The following is an 18891-nucleotide window of genomic DNA, read 5'->3' as shown; positions in this document are numbered from 1 at the left end:
TGCTGTTAACAAGGTTATTGATTAGACAAGTACTTCTTAAACTGACACATAATAGTTAATGTCATTATTTTACATGGAATCGTTTTCTGCTGGTCAGTTTTGGAATGTGTTTTGAGTGTAAGTGCTGCATTGGCCTGTTTCCAATCCCCATTATCAAATGCCTCCTTCAATCACAACAGCAATGTGCATTTATATAGCACCGTTAAAGTTTTAAAAAATCCCATGACATTTTACAGAAATGTAATCAAACAAAAGATGCTAAGCCAAAGAAGGAGGGGTAGCTTCAAAGTCATAAGAGAGGTAAGCTTTGAGGAGAGTCTTAAAACGGAAGAGAGAGGTTTAGGGAAACCAACTCAGAACATAGGGCCCAGACAGCTGAGGCATCGCCACCAATGGTGGGGAAAAGGCAGGCGAGTGGGATCCACAGGAGGCCATAATTGGAGGAATGCAGGGCTGTTGAAAGGCTGGAGAGCTGAAAGGCAGGTATCATCAAGAGATTTAAACAAGAGGACAAACATTTTAAATTGAAGACGTCAAGTCCAGGAGTTATTGCAAGTCAGTGAGCACTGGAATGATGAGTTGGTGGGATTGCGTGTTGATGGGATACAGGAAGCAAAGTTTTGCGTACATAAAAATAAAAATGACCAGAAATGCTCGTCAGCATCTGTTTACAGTCCTGACCCTTTGTGAAGATTGGAAGATATTACTGATAGTCAGCATTCAAAAAGGAATAGAACAAGGAGATGGGGAGATAGACGCATACACACACAAACTCTCTCACACACACAAACTCTCTTTCGCTCACACACACACACATTCTCATACACACACACATATACTCTCTCACACACACACACATTCTCTCATTCACACACTCATACACACACTCTCATACACACACACACACTCACATACACACACACACACTCCCTCATGCACACACACACACACACTCTCTCACACACACAATCACTCTCATACACACACTCGTACACACACTCTCACACACACACACACACTCTCTGATACACACAAACACACACACACTCTTACACACACACAACACACAGACACGCTCTCTCACACACTCTTTCTCATACACACACAACACACATACACACACATTCTCATACACACACAACACACACACACACTTTCTCATACACATACTCTCCCTCATATACTCACACACACACACACTCTCTCTGTCTCTCACACACACACAAACTCCGACTTTCTCACACACATTTTTCTCTCTGTCACGCACAGTCTCTCTCTCTCACATACACACCCAAACTCTCTCTTTCTCTCACATTCAATCTTTCCCTCTCACACGCACGCAGACACAGTCTCTCTCACATACTCTCTTTCAAGCACACACACATTCTCTCCCTCATGCACATTCTCTCTCTCACACACCCATAGACTCTCTCAAACACACACAAACACTCATTCTCTCTCTCACATACAAATCCACATCCTCTCTCTCTCATACATATACACAAACACCCACTTCCTTTCACTCTCTCACACGCAAAGACGCACACCCACATGACACAAACTCTCTCATATTCTCTCTCTCATATACACATCCACATACTCTCTCTCTCACACACACAAATATACAGAATTAGAATGGCCAGCTAAATGCTGAACTGAGGATAGTTAAATGATGCAAGGTAATAGGAAGTGTAAGGAAAGGAGTCAAAGGCCAACGTAAGACATAAATAATGTATGATTGGCTTAAATGGATGAGTCATAAGGTAGATAAAAAAGAAATATGGGCTGGAATTTACTGGCCGCTCATGCCAACAAAATTCTCTGGTCCCGTTGCAGTGAACGGAGCTTTGACTGAGCGCCAAATTCTCTGTCCTTGCTGGCAATGGAGGCGTGACCATGAATTGGGAAGTCTCCAATGGACCAAGAGTCAGTTGGATTAAGAAGCAAATCAAAAGCAGGGACACAGGTCATCTGGTCAACACAATGTTCCAATAGATAGTCCATGCCCCCCTCCTCCACCCTGTCCCCAGCCACAATCACCAACCTGCAAATTCAACGTAGTACCATAGAACCATAAAATTCCTACTGTGTAGAAGGAGGCCGTTCAGCCCATCGATTCTGCACCGACTCTCCAAAAGACCATTTGTGTTGTACATAGTCTGTTTTTTGCAAATTATACATTGTAAATTATTATACATCTGTGCACCCATGAATCTTAAAGGGAATGGTTGTTACACTGCATGGTACATCCCAGATATTCTGCATGGCCAGGCACACTTACACTCAGAGGAAATATTGGCGATGGGTAAATGGGACATGGTGTGTGTTAAGATTCCAAGTTCCTGGACAATGAGAAGCTCTCTGTGTCAAATAAACCTGTTGGACTTTAACCTAGTGTTGTTAAACTTCTTACAATGAGAAGCTCACCAGGAAAGCATTAGAATAGTTGATTCTAAAGATTACAAAGGCATAGATGATGGTTTCAGCAGCTGATCAGCTGAGGCAGGGCAGAGAAGTTATACAGGTTAAAGCAGGCATTATCTGTGATGTAGAGGATATGGGGTTGAAAACTCAACTCAGGATCAAATAGGGCGCCAAAGAGACAAACAGTTCGTTTCAGCCTCAGAGAGTAGCCGAGGTGGGGGGTTGAATCAATGCTGAGGGACAGGGGTTAACAGTGGAGGCCAAAGGCAATAGTTTCCATCTACCCAATGTTTAACTGAAGGAAATGAAAACTCCACAAGGTATTGTGAATATTCATATGGAACCTGACACCATGGGCATCACGCAATATGAATCCAGGAAATATGAGTTGTCATTGTAACAGCATGGGGCTGAAAGAGAAGCAAATACAAGGGTTTTTTTGACTATGACTGGATGGGTAACAGTGGAACTCAGTGAGGGCTGCCACATTCAGCTGGACAATGAAGCCAAGGAGTTGGAGGACGATGGTGAGCTCAAGTATCTCAGAAGGACAAATTGAGAAGGGCCAACAAAGATATTTCTTTAATATAAAAGCAAAATACTGTGGATGCTGGAATATGAAACAAAAACAGAAAACGCTGGAAAATTTCAGCAATCTGACAGCATCTGTGGGGAGAGAATATAGTCAACATTTCGAGTCTTGATGACCCTTCGTCAGAAGGTTATTTCTTTGATTTGATTTATTATTTTCACATGTATTGGCATAAAGTGAAAAGTATTGTTTCTTGCGTACTATACAGACAAAACCTATCATTCATAGAGTACATAGGGGAGAAGGAAAGGAAAGTGTGCAATATATAATGTTGCAGTCACAGATAGGGTGTAGAGAAAGATCAGCTTAACATATGGTAGGTCCATTCAAAAGTCTGATGGCAGCAGGGAAGAAGCTGTTCTTGAGTTGGTTTGGATGTGATCTCAGACTTTGGTATCATTTTCCCCGATGGAAAAAGGTGGAAGAGAGTATGTCCGGGGTGCATGGGGAGTCCTTGATTACACTGGCTGCTTTGCCAAGGCAGTGGGAAGTGTAGACAGAATCAATGGATGGGAGGCTGGTTTGCCTGATGGACTGGGCTTCGTTCACAACCACACGGACATGGTGGATGTGACTTGCGACTTTGATGAGAGTTCGGGATACAGAGCTGATTCAAGAAACTCAAGCATGGATTCAAGAGAACAATGAGTAGAGATTTGGGAAGCAGCAACACATCAAAGATTTTTGAGAGGAGTTTGGCGCTAGGCTATACTTCACCCTTGAAATCTCGGAACAAAAGTAGAAAGATTTGCACTTACTTAGCATTTTTCACAGCTACAGGATCTCTTAAAGGGCTTTCCAGTACTTTTTCAAATGTAATGTAGGTAACAGGGCAGTCAGTTCTTTTGCACACACAAGTCCCCACCAGCAATGTGATAATGATGAGATAATCAGTTTTATTTTTGAAGTTGCTTGGGGGAATAACAGGACAGTAATCAGAACATCCTCTCCACATCAAGATCACCTCATGCCAGAAGCAAAGTAGGATCAATAGTTAGGATTCAAAGATCTTAAATTCAATATTAAGATCAGAGGCTAATTGCAAATAGATTTTATTAACAAGCACATTTTTTTTTCACATTCTGGGGGGAATTTTCCCGTCCCGCCCGCCACGGGAATCAGAGTGGGTGAGGGACAAACCATACAAAGGTCCATTGAACTCGGGTGGGAACTTCTGTTTTTGGGGCGAGCGCGGCCGAAAAATCCCGCCCTCTGTGCCTGAAGATGAATCAGTTCATTTTTCTATCAGGGTTAACAGGTTTTTACAGCCACGTGCAATTTTATTTTTATTTACTGATTTCCTCAGATCCGGGTTATTTTTTTACAGTTTCACGTCGATATAAACAACTCAAAGGGGTGAAATTGAGCTGAGCAGGGACACAATTCCGAAGACATAAATGGTCAAAATATGATGTAAAATCCTGGGTGACCCCCAAAATAACTTCTGTTAACTGAATTCAGAATCACAAAATTGTTGCAGTGCTGAAAGAGGCCATTTGGCCCACCATGTCTGTACTAGCTCTCCGAATGAACAATTCACCCAGTGTTATTCTCCTGCCTTCTTCCTGTCACCCTGTTTCTTTTCAAATAATCATCAAATTCCCTCTTGAATGCCTCGATTGAATCTGTCTCCACTACGCTCTCAGGCAGTGTTTTCCAGACCTTAACCAATGGCGGTGTGAAGTTGTTTTTCCTCATATCATTACTGTTTAATTTACCAATTTAAGTCCCTGTGCTCTGGTTCTCCATCCTGACATAAGCAGGAACAGTTTCTCCCCATCTACGCTGTCCATGATTTTGAACATGGGTGGCACAGTGGCACAATGGTTAGCACTGCTGCCTTACAGCACCAGGGACCCGGGTTCGATTCCCAGCTTGGGTCACTGTCTGTGCGGAGTTTGCACATTCTCCCTGTGTCTGCGTGGGTTTCCTTCGGATGCTCCAGTTTCCTCCCACAGTCTGAAAGACGTGCTGGTTAGGTGCATTGGTCATGTTAAATTCTCCCTCAGTGTACCTGAACAGGCGCCGGAGTGTGCCAACTCGGGGATTTTCGCAGTAACTTCATTGCAGTTAATGTAAGCCTACTTGTGACACTAATAAATAAAACTTTAAACACCGCTATCAAATCTCCTCTCAGCCTCTTTTGCTCCAAGCAGAAAAGTCCCAACTTCTTTCTGAATGGAATAATTAAATGAGGCTTTTGGGGCTAACCTGTGAATTATTAGCAAGGAGTGCTGACAATCCTGGAAATCTGTCTTAGTCTGTGTGTGTGTGTGAGTCTTGGAAAACTTGTGTTCCCTCAAAATAAACCCCCCTTCAGACAGGAGGGGAAGAAGAAACCATTCTCTGGCTGGGATTCAAGACCTGTTGGACTTTAACCTGGTGTTGTTAGTCTTCTTACTGTGTTTACCCCAGTCCAACGCCGGCATTTCCACATCATGGGGTTCGAGAACCAGTGATACAGAGAGTGCCAGTGATCCAGAGGGGGCCAGTGATACAGAGGGGGGCCAATTATACAGTGATGGGGGGGGGGCAGCGATACAGAGGGGGCCAGTGATACAGAGGAGGCCAATGATAGAGTGACACAGAGGGCGCAGGTGATACAGAGGAGGGCAGTGATATAGAGGGAAGCACTGATACAGTGATACAGAGGGGGGGCAGTGCTACAGTGATGGAGAGTGGAGCAATAGTGCAGTGACGCTCATGACAGGGTCTGGGCAGTATAGGGAGAAACTGCTCACGCTTGTGTCGGGGGGAGGTCGAGGGGGGGGAGGAGAGCAGTGATAAAGTGATGCGGGAGGGGGGGATGTTATGGGTGGGAGGCAGTGATACAGTGGGGTCAGTGATACAGTGATACAGAGGGGGCAGTAATACAGTGATACAGAGGGGGCAGTGATACAGTGAAGCAGGGGGGGGGGGGGTTGTGGGTGGGAGGCAGTGATACAGAAAGGATACAGATCAGGCGGGCCGTTTGGGGCTCATTAATGGAGAAAGTCGGGGAGAGATGAAAAAGCGGTTTCTCTAACCCAGCCGAGAAACTGCGGGCTGGCTAACCCGGTGCTGTTTGCCCTAATCGAGAGTGATTGAGAGAGAGATCTGATCGCCCTATCTCCAGCAAATGTGTGTGTGTATGTGTGTGCGTTATCTGGGAATCTGTTAGAACAGCAAAGGCTGATGATGCAGGCACACTCAAAAAATCCTCAAAATACCTGCAGAAGCGGAATGTCGAAAATAAACATAAGGGAGGTGTCGAGAATAAGATCTGGGATAGAGAGAGAGAGACTGGGCAATCAGGGTGAGTTTGGCCAGAATTGTAGAACAGTAAGGTGGAGCTATGCAGCTGTGAATAATTGGAAAGTGGCAAATTGTTTACATCTGAGCCAGACAAAAAAGCATGAAGTTTATTTGTCAAACGGTAAACAAGAGAATTTTTTCATAACACATCCCACATCATTAGTCTGTTATTGGGGAGTCTCACTCACTATTCCTAGTGCCCATAAAGTTAATATCCCCAGTAAAACGCAGTCGGAGACAGACTGAACTTTTTGAGTGGGACACTTAGTATTTGCACCATTTGACACAGCAGAGTCCGTCCTCCAACTGCATGGAATGAGCAAGTGGAATTGGTTGAATGATCTGTTCTAAACCTGTCCCCTCCAACCCTTCCAGCTCCTCCCTCTCTCCCTGTGTGTTTCCCAAGTGGAGAACTCTCTGTGTTGCCAGTGACTGCCCTGGTGCTGAAGTACAATGCTGGGCTCTGGAGTTCCCCTCCTGCTCATCCTCCTCACCCTGGGGGACACCTCTGTCCTCACCGTCCAGGGGCAGAGTCCATCTCAGGCACCGGCCAAGGGGCAGCAGCTGCCCAGCGCGGTGTCCACTCCCCGCGGGGTGCCCAAGCCCCCGGACGCCTCCAACTCCAGCGCCGCCGCTTCCCTGAACGGGACGCAGGGCATGAACCGCCCCATGTGCACGCAGCGCCCGGAGATTAAGGGCACCTTCAAGTACATCAACACCATTGTCTCCTGCCTGGTCTTCGTGGTGGGCATCATCGGCAACTCGACCCTGCTGAGAATTATCTACAAGAACAAGTTCATGCGGAATGGCCCCAACATCCTGATCGCCAGCCTGGCTCTGGGGGATTTGCTACACATTATCATTGACATCCCCATCACTGTCTACAAGGTAAGGCACACGGGCAAAGGGGTAGGGGCAAAGGGGGGAAAGGCTTCTCACTCCTTGTAGGGGGGCATCAGGAAGACACAGAGACAGCCACAATGTCATTGGAGTTATTTATTTATCAATAAATAATGCCCTTTATCTAAAACTTCTCAATCACTTTGCAAAGCAATTCCTGTTTTAACTTTTACCCTTTGCAAAGTCTGAATGCTTATCTTTTTTCTATAGCTACGGGGGAAATCTCGCCGTGGGGAGACACTGGGGATGTGTCTTTACATTTCCAACACAGTTCCAGCTTTTTGAGATCAAATCCCAAATCAGTTCATGCCACCGCCACGCCAAACCCGAGTCTAATTATTAGACTCTAAATACAAAACTGTTATCTCAGCTGCAACTTGACTCTATCTGCTAACCCTTTTGGGATATGCGCGGAGCTCTCAACATTACCCTCAACAAGTTAAAATCACAGAATTGTTACGGTGGCCATTCGGCCCATCATGTCTGCACTGGCTCTCCAAACCAGCATTATGATTTAGTGCCACTCCCCTATCTCCCCCCAGCCCTGCAAATTGTTTCTATTCAAGTAATCATCTAATGCCCTCTTGAATGCCTCGATTGAATCTGCCTCCACCTCACTCCCAGGCAGTACATTCCAAACCCTAACCACTTGCTAAGTGAAACGTTTTTTTCTCACATTTGCTTCTTTTGCACATCATTTTAAATTTGTGCGCTCTCACTCTTGATCCTTCAAGTTTATTTATCAGTGTCACAAGTAGGCTTACATTAACACTGCAATCAAGTTACTGTGAAAACCCCCTAGTTACCACACTCCAGCGCCTGTTTGGGTACACTGAGGGAGAATTTAGCATGGCTAATGCACCCAACCAGCATGTCCTTGGGACTGTGAGAGGAAACCAGAGCACCCAGAGGAATCCCATGCAGACAGGGGAAGAATGTGCAGACTCCACACAGACAGAGACCCAAGCCAGGAATTGAACCCAGGTCCCTGGTGCTGTGAGGCAACAGTGCTAACCACTGTGTCGCCGTGCTGTCTTTATCCAAGCGGGAATAGTTTCTCCCTACTCTGCCCATCCCCCCTCATGATTTTGAACATCTCTATCAAATCTCCTCTTCATCTTCTTCCCTCCAAGCAGAACAGTCCTAACCTCTCCAACCTATCCTCATAACTGAACTTTCTCATCCCTGGAACTGTTCCTGTGAACTTCTTGCATTGATATAGTGCCTTGAACATAGTAATACTGAGAAGGTAAGACTTCTCCAGAAAACCATCCCACCTCCTTGGGATTTTCACCCAGATGGATTAAAAACTCCAGTCCCGGGTATAAACAAATGCCCGCTCCCTCTATTGTTGGGTCTTCTGGGTGATGTATACAAGAATCTTTTTAATAGCCAATGCCCCCTTTCCTCATTAGAAAAAATGTGTAAAAATGCAGCAGATTTTGCCATCAAACTCATGACAAGGCTGATGGCACACTGTTATTTATATGGAAATGTTGCAGTGACTTTGGCTAAGGCCAGATGGGCAATAACGGAGGATATTGAACGTTGCTGTCCAAGATGTGTGGCTCTGCTGTTAGCTTTGCGAAAGGGGCATCTCACTGTCTGATTTACCACTCAAATGCATTGAAGAATGTAAAGTTTCTGCTTTTGTGAGGAGATAGAAATCAAATTAGCCACATAAGGTTATGTTGCCTCTTCAACTCTAAAAGAATCCTTTTAATATGATGTGTTAATTATTACCTGTTAACTTCTCAGGCAGTTAAATGAACTATTACAAGTGTTCAGTCTTATTCCATCAGGTTTTAATTGTCGTCTGAGATTTAAAAAATGTGAGCATTTGATTTTTTGCTTTACTTTTCCTTTCCATCTTTTTCTCTCCCTCTTAATCCAATCTTTCTTTCCCTCTTTTGATTTCTGCTCTGGTACCTGAATTGACGTCAAGTTTGCCCAGTTTGATTTGCACCTCTTTCTAGTTCTTCTGCCGTTTATGTTACAATCCTTCAATCTGTTTGGTACAGGAGATGCACAATTGCTTGACCCATTTATTCAGGTCCCCCCCCCCCCACCCCCTCCCCTCCAGATACCTTTCTGTTTTGCTCGTTTCCTCATTTCCAGCTCACACTTTCAGCAACTTGCCTTCCAAGAACAAAAATTGAGTTAGTTTAACACATTGAATGAGTAGCAGATGCCGCTCAGTGACCTGGTACAGGAAAACCAGGGCCAATATGGTGAATTGCTCACTTTGAGAGCCAGTGCAGACACAGTGGGCTGAAAGATCTTGTTCTGCACTGTAATAATTCTGTGATATGTACTTGCAGAGTTCTTCCACTATAGGTGAAATTCGAATTGATTCGACCACTGTCCTATATCTCAAATGTTGTCAGCTGCATTTTATGTTCTATTGCTAAAAATATCATATCAGTGTGTTTGTATAATTTCATCCTGAAACATTGATTTGTGCGTGCAATCTTTGTCAGAAACTTTGTTAGAAAATGCGGCAATCCCTTTGTATTGTTAATGACAAGTGGCAAAGGAGATGATAGATAGATGTAACTTTTAATCAGACTATCTGACATAATGTGCACTAAAGCCTAAAAGTGATGTTAATCATGATTGATCTTTTAACATTTAAGTTTAAGTATTAGTGTCACAAGTAGGCTTATATTAACACTGCAATGAAGTTACTGTGAAAATCCCCTAGTTGCCACATTCCAGCGCCAGTTCGGATACACTGAGGGAGAATTTAGCATGGCCAATGCACTGAACCAACATGTCTTTCGGACTGTGGGATGAAACTGGAGCATCCTAAGGAAACCCACACAGACACGGGGAGAACATGCAAACTCCACGCAGACTTTGACCCAAGCCGGGAATGGAACCCGGGTCCCTGGCACTGTGAGGCAGTAGTGCGAACCACTGTGCCACTGTGCCATTCACAGATGCCTACAGGCTGAGAATTAGTTCAACAGGAGCTCCTTCTAAAGACAGCATAATGTACTTTTCTTTTGTATAATTTGTTTAACACCTGCGCAATGCATTTCTCTATTACCGTGCCTCCCTTTTTCATGCGTAAAGCAGATATTTAACCAGTATAAATATCTCGCTGTGACATGTGCAAATTTTTATTTGAAACAGCTGAATGGAAATTATGAAAATCCTGGTTGATCCAAGCAGGACATTTCCAAGTGCATGGTGACTATTGTAGAGAGTTAGAAGAAAGCGCACACTGTTTCATTATCACTGAATAATGCACATCAAGCCTCTAAACTCAATCACAATGGAAAGCATTTATCAGAATTTATTCACCACAAACTATGATGGGAGATGCTTCCACATTTCCATTCTACTAGCTGTTTCCAATGAAACATGTATTTGTACTGTATATGCACTTTTCACGTAGGTGTGAAGGTGCTTCATCTTAAGCATTAGATATTGTCGGAAATTACAACATGTTGGTAGTTTGCATTATGAACATATTAAACATTTTGAATGTATATATACCTAATTAGCATATCTGGGTGATAATGATAATGAACAGGAAATTCTAGCTTTGTTCCAATGCAAAAGTTAACATTTCCTCATATTACAAAATGCTAGTTTAGGTTTGGAGTTGGTGGGAAATTCTCATATATATCCACACTTCTGCGGTGGGAAGTGCTGACGAGTTACTAGTTATTGTTCTTCTAACTATTCCTTCATGATATCAGTATAGATTTGTATTTCTTGTCTCTTCTGGGACTTTTACTCCATCCCAAAAACTACAGCAATTACTGACCAATTACTGCCCAAATTGAGTTCCGCTACTTCTTGCAAAGTGTTTCGAAGCATGTACGCATACAATTCTTGCCAGTGTAATCGGAACACACTTGCAGTGGCATAATTAAGGACCCCATACACTGCGGACATACTCTCTTCCACTCTCTTCTGTCGGGAAAAAGATACAAAAGTCTGAGGTCACGTACCAACCGACTCAAGAACAGCTTCTTCCCTGCTGCCATCAGACTTTTGAATTAAGTTGATCTTTCCCTACACCCTAGCTATGACTGTAACACTGCATTCTGCACTCTCCTTTCCTTCTGTATGAACGGTATGCTTTGTCTGTATAGTGCGCAAGAAACAATACTATTCACTGTATACTAATACATGTGACAACAATAAATCAAATCAAACTTATCTCTCTTTCCCTGCCACCACCTAATTTGTTGATGTTGACTATTAAACGGTTTTACATATTAATAACATTATCGGTCACTTCTGGATGAAAAATCTTAAAAGCAGCAAAATACATCATCGCAGTCAATATTTATTGATCAATACCTTTAACGTAGAGAAACACTTAAAACACTTCACAGATGCATTTATAAGGGATGTCAAGTCTCAGAAAGAGAGATTTGAAAAGAGGAACAAAAGTTTAGTCAATAAGTTTGGTTTCAATGAGGTCTTAAAGGGGCAGAAAAGGATGAAGAGGTTGACAGGTAAATGAAGGGAATTTCAAAGAATGGTGCATAATCAGAGTAAAGGACAGTTTCTTGGCGAAGTTTGTAGCATAGCAGGAGGTTAGAGAGATAGAAAGGACCAAGCTTGTGGTGGGATTTAAAATTAAGAATGAGAATTTTAAGTTTGATTTGTTGCGGGGCTCAGGAATCAGTATAATTCAGAGAAGGCAGTGATGCTGGACAAGTGAACTTGCTGGAGAATGAAATAGAGGCAACAAAGCTTTGGATATACTGAAGGCTTAGAATCATAGGATCCCTACAGTGCAGAAGAAGATCATTTCGGCCATCAAATCTGCACCAACAACAATTCCACTCAGGCCCAATCCCTGTAACCCCACTTATTTGCACTGCTAATCCCCCTGACACGAAGGGGCAATTGAGCATGGCCAATCCATTTAACTTGCACATCTTTGCACTGTGGGAAGAAATTGGAGCACCCGGAGAAAATCCACACAGACTCAGGGAGAATGTGCAGACGCCACACAGTCACCCGAGGCCAGAATTGAACGCAGGTCCCTGGCACTGTGAAGGCAATAGTCAAAACTGGAGATGACAAATGCAAGGAAAGAGATGTCTGCAATAGCTAGGCTGAAATAGGCATGAGGGAGGGAGAATGGGATATAGTAGGGAGATAGAATGTGTGGTCTTGTGAAATTCCAGATTAGGATTAAATGGAAGCTGACCTTGTAAGGAGTCTGGTTCAGGAAGAAGGACAGAATCAGTCTTACTGAGTTGGACAACAAAGGAGATGTTTGGAGAATGGTGATGGAAAATAAGGTTGTCAAAGGTTGCAGTGAACTCAAAGAGGACGAGGAGGATTAATACTTCATCATATCCGAGACATAGTCACAGATTACATTGTTTGCAACCTTGGTTATGACCATTTTGGTGTTGTGGCAGTGGTAGAAAGCTAAATAGAGGGGTTTAATCAGGGAGCTGTAGGGGAGATGGACACAGATCTGGTTGGCAATAATATATTCAAGACTCTGGTGAGAAAAGGAACTTTGGAGGTGGGATGAGAGTTTTATAGGACAAAGGTGTAGAAAGTGAACCTCTTTGAGGTGGGTTTGATCATGCATTTGAAAGGGAGGGAGACAGCGTCTAAGGAGAGGGAACTATCTCTAATGCCAGCTGTTGTAATGCCCTGGAGGGAAATGAGGCGGTGAAGGGTTTAATGGAAATGAGGGAGTTCTTGTGGTGAGATGAGCTTGGAGAGGACATGGAAGAAAATTGGAAGGAAAGATCAGTAAGTGTTCCATAATCACTACCTACCCAAATTGTCTCCTGTTCAGCGATGATGAAACTCTTCTTTTCAAAAAAGCAAGCAGTTGAAATTCTGAATGAATTCCTGGGTTTGTTGCCTTTCACTTCAGTCTTTACTTCACTATCACCCAGCAGCTGCACAGGCGGAGATGCTGGCTGCTTGTTTCCTTGCATGAAGGAGGCAGGAACCTGATAAATGGGCTGATTGTAAAAAGATAATGTAGCTTTCAATAGAAAAAAGACTTGCTTTTGAATGGCATTTTTCATAACAACTAAGCACCCCAAAGCACTTCACAGCCAGGAAAGTATTTTTTGAAGTGTAGTCACTGTTATACTGTAGGAAAGTGGCAGCCAATTTACACACAGCAAGCTCCGATAAAGAGCACTGTGGTAGCGAACAGACAACAGATGATCACTGATGGATAAATATTGGCCTGGACATCAGGGATAATCTCCTTATACTTTTTCAGAATAGGGCCGTGGGATCATTAACATCCACCCAAGCCTAAAGTTTATTTATTAGTGTCACAAGTAGGCTTACGTTAACACTGCAATGAAGTTACTGTGAAAATCCCCTAGTCGCCACAGTCTGGTGCCTGTTCGGATACACTGAGGGAGAATTTAGCATGGCCAGCATGTCTTTTGGACTGTAGGGGAAAATCAGAGCAGCCGGACGAAACTCACGCAGACACACGGAGAACATGCAAACTCGGCATAGACAGTGACCCAAGCCGGGAATCAAATCCAGGTCCCTGTGAGGCAGCAGTCCTAATCACTGTGCCACCATGCCATCCACAGATGCGTGCAGACAGAGACTTATTTTAAAATTTCACTGGAGTGTCAACTTTAATTTTTCAGCTTTAGCCCAGGAGTGGAGTTTAGGGGCAAGAGTGCGATCAGCTGAGCCACAGCTGACATACAGGGCATTTTTAATGCAACAATTAGAATACCATTACATTTCCAACAATGGATAGTAGCGAATAGCTGGCCTGGTTAAAATAAGACCAGTTTCATTATACAAAGTTCTGCATTTTGACAATTCATTGCACGAAACTATTAAACAAATTATGATCAGCAATTATCCAATAAGGTGAAGCGATGGCCTAGTGATATTATCGCTAGACTATTAATCCAGAAACTCAGTTAATGTTCTGGGGACCCGCTTTTGAATCCCGCCACGGCAGATGGTGGAATTTGAATTCAATAAAAAATATCTGGAATTAAGAATCTACTGATGAGCATGCAACCATTGAAATCATCATAGAAACCCTACAGTACAGAACGAGGCCATTTGGCCCATCAAGTCTGCACCGACCACAAACCCCCACCCAGGCCCTACCCCCATATATTTTACCCACTAATCCCTCTAACCTACACATCTCAGGACACTAAGGGCAATTTTTAGCATGGCCAATCAACCTAACCCGCACATCTTTGGACTGTGGGAGGAAACCGGAGCACCTGGAGGAAACCCACGCAGACACGAGGAGAATGTGCAAACTCCACACAGACAGTGGCCCAAGCTGGGAATCGAACCCAGGTCCCTGGAGCTGTGAAGCAGCAGTGCTAACCACTGTGCCACCGTGCCGCCCCATTGCTGATTGTCAGGGGAAAAAAAAGCCTATTCTCAACTAAATAAAAACAATGTTTTCCTGAAATTATATAGTCTACAGAAAATAATAAGCTAAGAAATAAGCTGCTAAAGTTCCATTCAGCTCTGAGGGACTTGAAAGCCGCTGTGATATTTTATTTTTGTAACCTGCACGGAGAGGGGACATCGGGAAAGTATTACCCGGTAAAATATTACCAAGTATCTCCTCTCCCTGGAAAAGTGAATGCACACTCAATTAAGTCAGAACATATATAGTAAACAAAAAAAACCTTTGGAAGCATTGGGCATGAGTCACTTGTCAGTGAGTTAAGTTTTTGTTATGCTAGATGTGGCAATGAATGCGTCAAACATAGAAAAAACAATGTAGAGTAGCCAAATCACATTTGGTTTCGTCTGAGCTACTTATGATCATGGCCTAAGAGTGAAGTAAGTCTGCCAGAGCTGTGAACTAAAATCCTAGAATGCATGTGTAAAGACCTCATTCTGCCTTAGTGTGCTGTAGGTTCACTTTATAACTACCCCTTAGGCCAGTAAACTGTGAGCCAGCACTGGAGATAATGATTGCATGATGTGGAGATGCAGTGCTTCGAAAGCTTATGGTATTTGCTACCAAATAAACCTGTTGGACTTTAACCTGGTGTTGTGAGACTTCTTATAATGATTGCAGCCAGCATACATGGGCCACGCACACACATATATACAGAGTTCTGTTTCTCTCAAAAGTTGTGCATTTGGTGCGACACATGATGTGCGTCATGTATGTTGTGATTGCATGTATTTCAAAAGCAACAGGAAGCCCAAGCGCTAAATTGACCGTGACGAGTGTAGGTTGGCAAGAGTAGCAAGAATGTGCCAGGATTGATTAACATGCTCATTCGCCTCAGCCAAGTTTCAAACCAGTGATTTGATCAAGAAGGTGAGATAAAATCATAAACCTCTAGACCAAAGCATGAGCAGTTTTGTTCCAGTATTCAACATTGGAAGTTGAATCTCCATCTTAAATTTGTTCCATAACATCGGGAGCTCTTTCTTAAGATAGCATAATGCTGTCTTTAATAATGCTAGGGGCGGCACAGTGGTTAGCACTGCTGCCTCACAGCATCAGGGACCCTGAACAAATTCACAGGAGAATGCTGATGAACTTTTAATATGCAGAATAAAATTAGGGCGATTCGTCCAAAAAAATTCTACATGTCGAATTCGCGTAAAAACTGGAGTAAATCACGCTTTTTTTCAGCGGGGCTTTCAAAATGAATCTCCCATACTCTGTGCACTGCAGCGTGCACTAGTGTGAATCACTCCAGAAATCAGGGTGGGGGGGGCGTATTCCCACCCAAGAGGTCGGAAGCATAACGCTGAGGTTGCCACTGCGATTGTGCGATCTGTCAGCGCCGAGATCAGTGCATGCAGAGTTGCCGCTGTCTGCCGGACCCCCAGATTGCTGGCCAGCTCAATTGCTGACCAGCTCAGTCACTGACCAGCCCCACAGATCCCCTCAACGCCGGCCCTCTTATCCCCCCGACAGCCTGATCGCTGGACATGACTGGGCCAGCCCTGACCCCCCTCCACCCAGGCCTGCTTCGAACTCACGCCCTCGCCATCCCCTGATCCCCCCCGCCCCCGCTCCCCCCACCCCCACTGACAGTCCCAACCCCACCCCCCCAACAGTGCCGACCCCTCCCGCAGACTACCTCCCCCATCAGCCCCAGTGGTCAGCCCCAATCGCCGGCTTGCTTCCCTCCTCCTCTGCCGATCTCGACTGCAGATTGGCAGCGGGATCCCCCATCCCCACAGATCACACCCCCACAGGCCCTGCCGCTCCCATCAGGCCCCGCGCCCCCCATCTGCTCCCTATTGGGCCCCACCCCATTGGCACTGCCCCATGCCTGGTGGGCAGTGTCATGATGCCCCCTGGGGGCATTGGCACTTTGTTCATTGGGTAATATCAAGTGGCCTAGGCTGGCATTGCCAAGGTAGCAATGCCCAATGGGCACCCCCCCGGTGCCCAACCCTGTAGGGGGGCCGCGATTGCCCCCCCTTCACTTCAGTAGGGCCGGGCCACCTGTTCCCCGTTAGTGGGGAGCTATAGTAAAGCCTCCTGGTGTGAAATACTCCTGGCGGGGGTTGGAGGGGTGGAGAGGCTAGCAGGCCCAGAGATTTTCGTCCAGGGCCCACTAATGATATTTAAATTATCTTGAAATCATTGGCTGAATATAGAATGCAGTTCTGTGCCGGAAATCGGTGCGGAGCTGATGGCATTGGAAATCCGACGTAGGGAGATGTGCTCAGGCCCGGACGCCAAACGCAAATTGCGCAAATCGGCTGCCTCTAGAGTCTCCCGGTCGCTATACTCAAAATGCAGCGCAGCAGGGTGGAAGAATCCAAGGTGCCGGAGGATTGCGGATGTGGTTCCTATTTTCAAGAAGGGGAATAGGGATAGCCCAGGTAATTACCGACCGGTGAGTCTAACCTCAGTGGTTGGTAAACTGATGGAGAAGATCCTGAGGGACAGGATTTATGAGCATTTAGAGAGGTTTAGTATGCTCAAGAATACTCAGCATGGCTTTGTCAAGGGCAGATCGTGCCTTACGAGCCTGGTGGAGTTCTTCGAAAATGTGACTAAACACATTGACGAAGGGAAGGCGGTAGATGTGGTTTATATGGATTTTAGCAAGGCGTTCGATAAGGTCCCCCATGCAAGGCTTCTAGAAAAAGTGAGAGGGCATGGGATCCAAGGGGCTGCTGCCTGGTGGATCCAGAACTGGCTTGCCCAAAGGAGGCGGAGAGTGGGTATAGATGGGTCTTTTTCTAAATGGAGGTCGGTCACCATTGGTGTGCCCCAGGGATCTGTTCTGGGACCCTTGCTGTTTGTCATTTTCATAAATGATCTGGATGAGGAAGCGGAGGGATGGGTTGGTAAGTTTGCCGATGACACGAAGGTTGGTGGGGTTGTGGATAGTCTGGAGGGATGTCAGAAGTTACAGAGGGACATAGATAGGATGCAAGACTGGGCGGAGAAGTGGCAGATGGACTTCAACCCAGATAAATGCGTCGTGGTCCATTTTGGTAGGACAAATGGGATGAAGGAATACAATATAAAGGGAAAGACTCTTAGTACGTTAGGGGATCAGAAGGACCTTGGGGTCCGGGTCCATAGGACTCTGAAATTGGCCCCGCAGGTGGAGGAGGTGGTTAAGAAGGCGTATGGTGTGCTGGCCTTTACCAATCGAGGGATTGAGTTTAGGAGTCCGGGGATAATGATGCAGCTATATAAGACCCTTGTCAGACCCCACTTGGAGTACTGTGCTCAGTTCTGGTCGCCTCACTATAGAAAGGATGTGGAAAAGATTGAAAGGATGCAGAGGAGATTTACAAGGATGTTGCCTGGATTGAGTGGCCTTATGAGGATAGGCTGAGGGAGCTCGGTCTTTTCTCCTTGGAGAGACGAAGGATGAGAGGAGACCTAATAGAGGTGTATAAGATGTTGAGAGGCATAGATCGGGTGGACTCTCAGAGGCTTTTTCCCAGGGTGGAAAAGTCTGCTACGAGAGGACATGAGAGGTGCTGGGGTGTAGGTACAGGGGAGATGTTAGGGGTAAGTTTTTCACACAGAGGGTGGTGGGCGAGTGGAATCGGCTGCCGTCAGGGGTGGTGGAGGCGAACTCAATAGGGTCTTTTAAGAGACTCCTGGATGAGTACATGGAGCTTAATAGGATGGAGGGTTATAGTTAGGTCTAGAAGGTAGGGATATGTTCGGCACAACTAGTGGGGCCGAAGGGCCTGTTTGTGCTGTAGTTTTTCTATGTTTCTATGTTTCTAATCGCTCCCAATATTAATGAAAACAATAAAAATGAATTATATTCCACATACAAAATGGTTGGACAGATCTCAATTCAAACAGATACTTCAAGTTTAGACTATTCTTTTACCCCCAGCAATAACTCTACAAACAGATAAATCAGTGAAGAGTTACCACCAGCTTGACAGACAAAGGCTTCTCGCTTGTGAGCGGCACGGTTGCAGACGATTTTCTCCTGGTGAATTCCTGAGCATTCACTCGATGCTTTTTATCCAACTCGTATCTCTCCCCGAGACCCCCAACAAATGCACCCTAAACTCAGTCTTCCAGCAGCACTTCTGCTAAACCGTTTACTGAGTCCTATAGTTGAATATTCAGTGAAGTAGTATCCCAATAGCCTTTGGAATGCTTTCTTCTTAGAGAACTCGAAATACCCGCCTTCACTCTCGAACACACACTGAACTCTCCCCTCTGTCTTTGCCCTGTCTGACCCTGCACCACTGTCACC

At 44.9% G+C, this 18891-nt stretch overlaps 1 protein-coding gene across 1 annotated transcript in view; it reads left to right on the top strand.

Moving 5' to 3' along the window:
- The first annotated feature begins 6678 nt into the window (after window positions 1–6678).
- LOC144499540 (endothelin receptor type B-like) overlaps window positions 6679–18891 on the top strand; it is a 51663-nt gene continuing 39450 nt past the window's right edge. Inside the window, exon 1 of the mRNA XM_078221633.1 lies at window positions 6679–7198. Within this exon, the coding sequence (XP_078077759.1) occupies window positions 6764–7198 (435 nt within the window). The 5' untranslated portion in view covers window positions 6679–6763. The remainder of the gene's footprint in view (window positions 7199–18891) is intronic.

Source organism: Mustelus asterias, chromosome 10, assembly GCF_964213995.1.
Source record: "Mustelus asterias chromosome 10, sMusAst1.hap1.1, whole genome shotgun sequence".
NCBI classification, from domain to species: Eukaryota; Metazoa; Chordata; class Chondrichthyes; order Carcharhiniformes; family Triakidae; genus Mustelus; species Mustelus asterias.
This window is presented reverse-complemented; position numbering and strand designations above follow the sequence as displayed.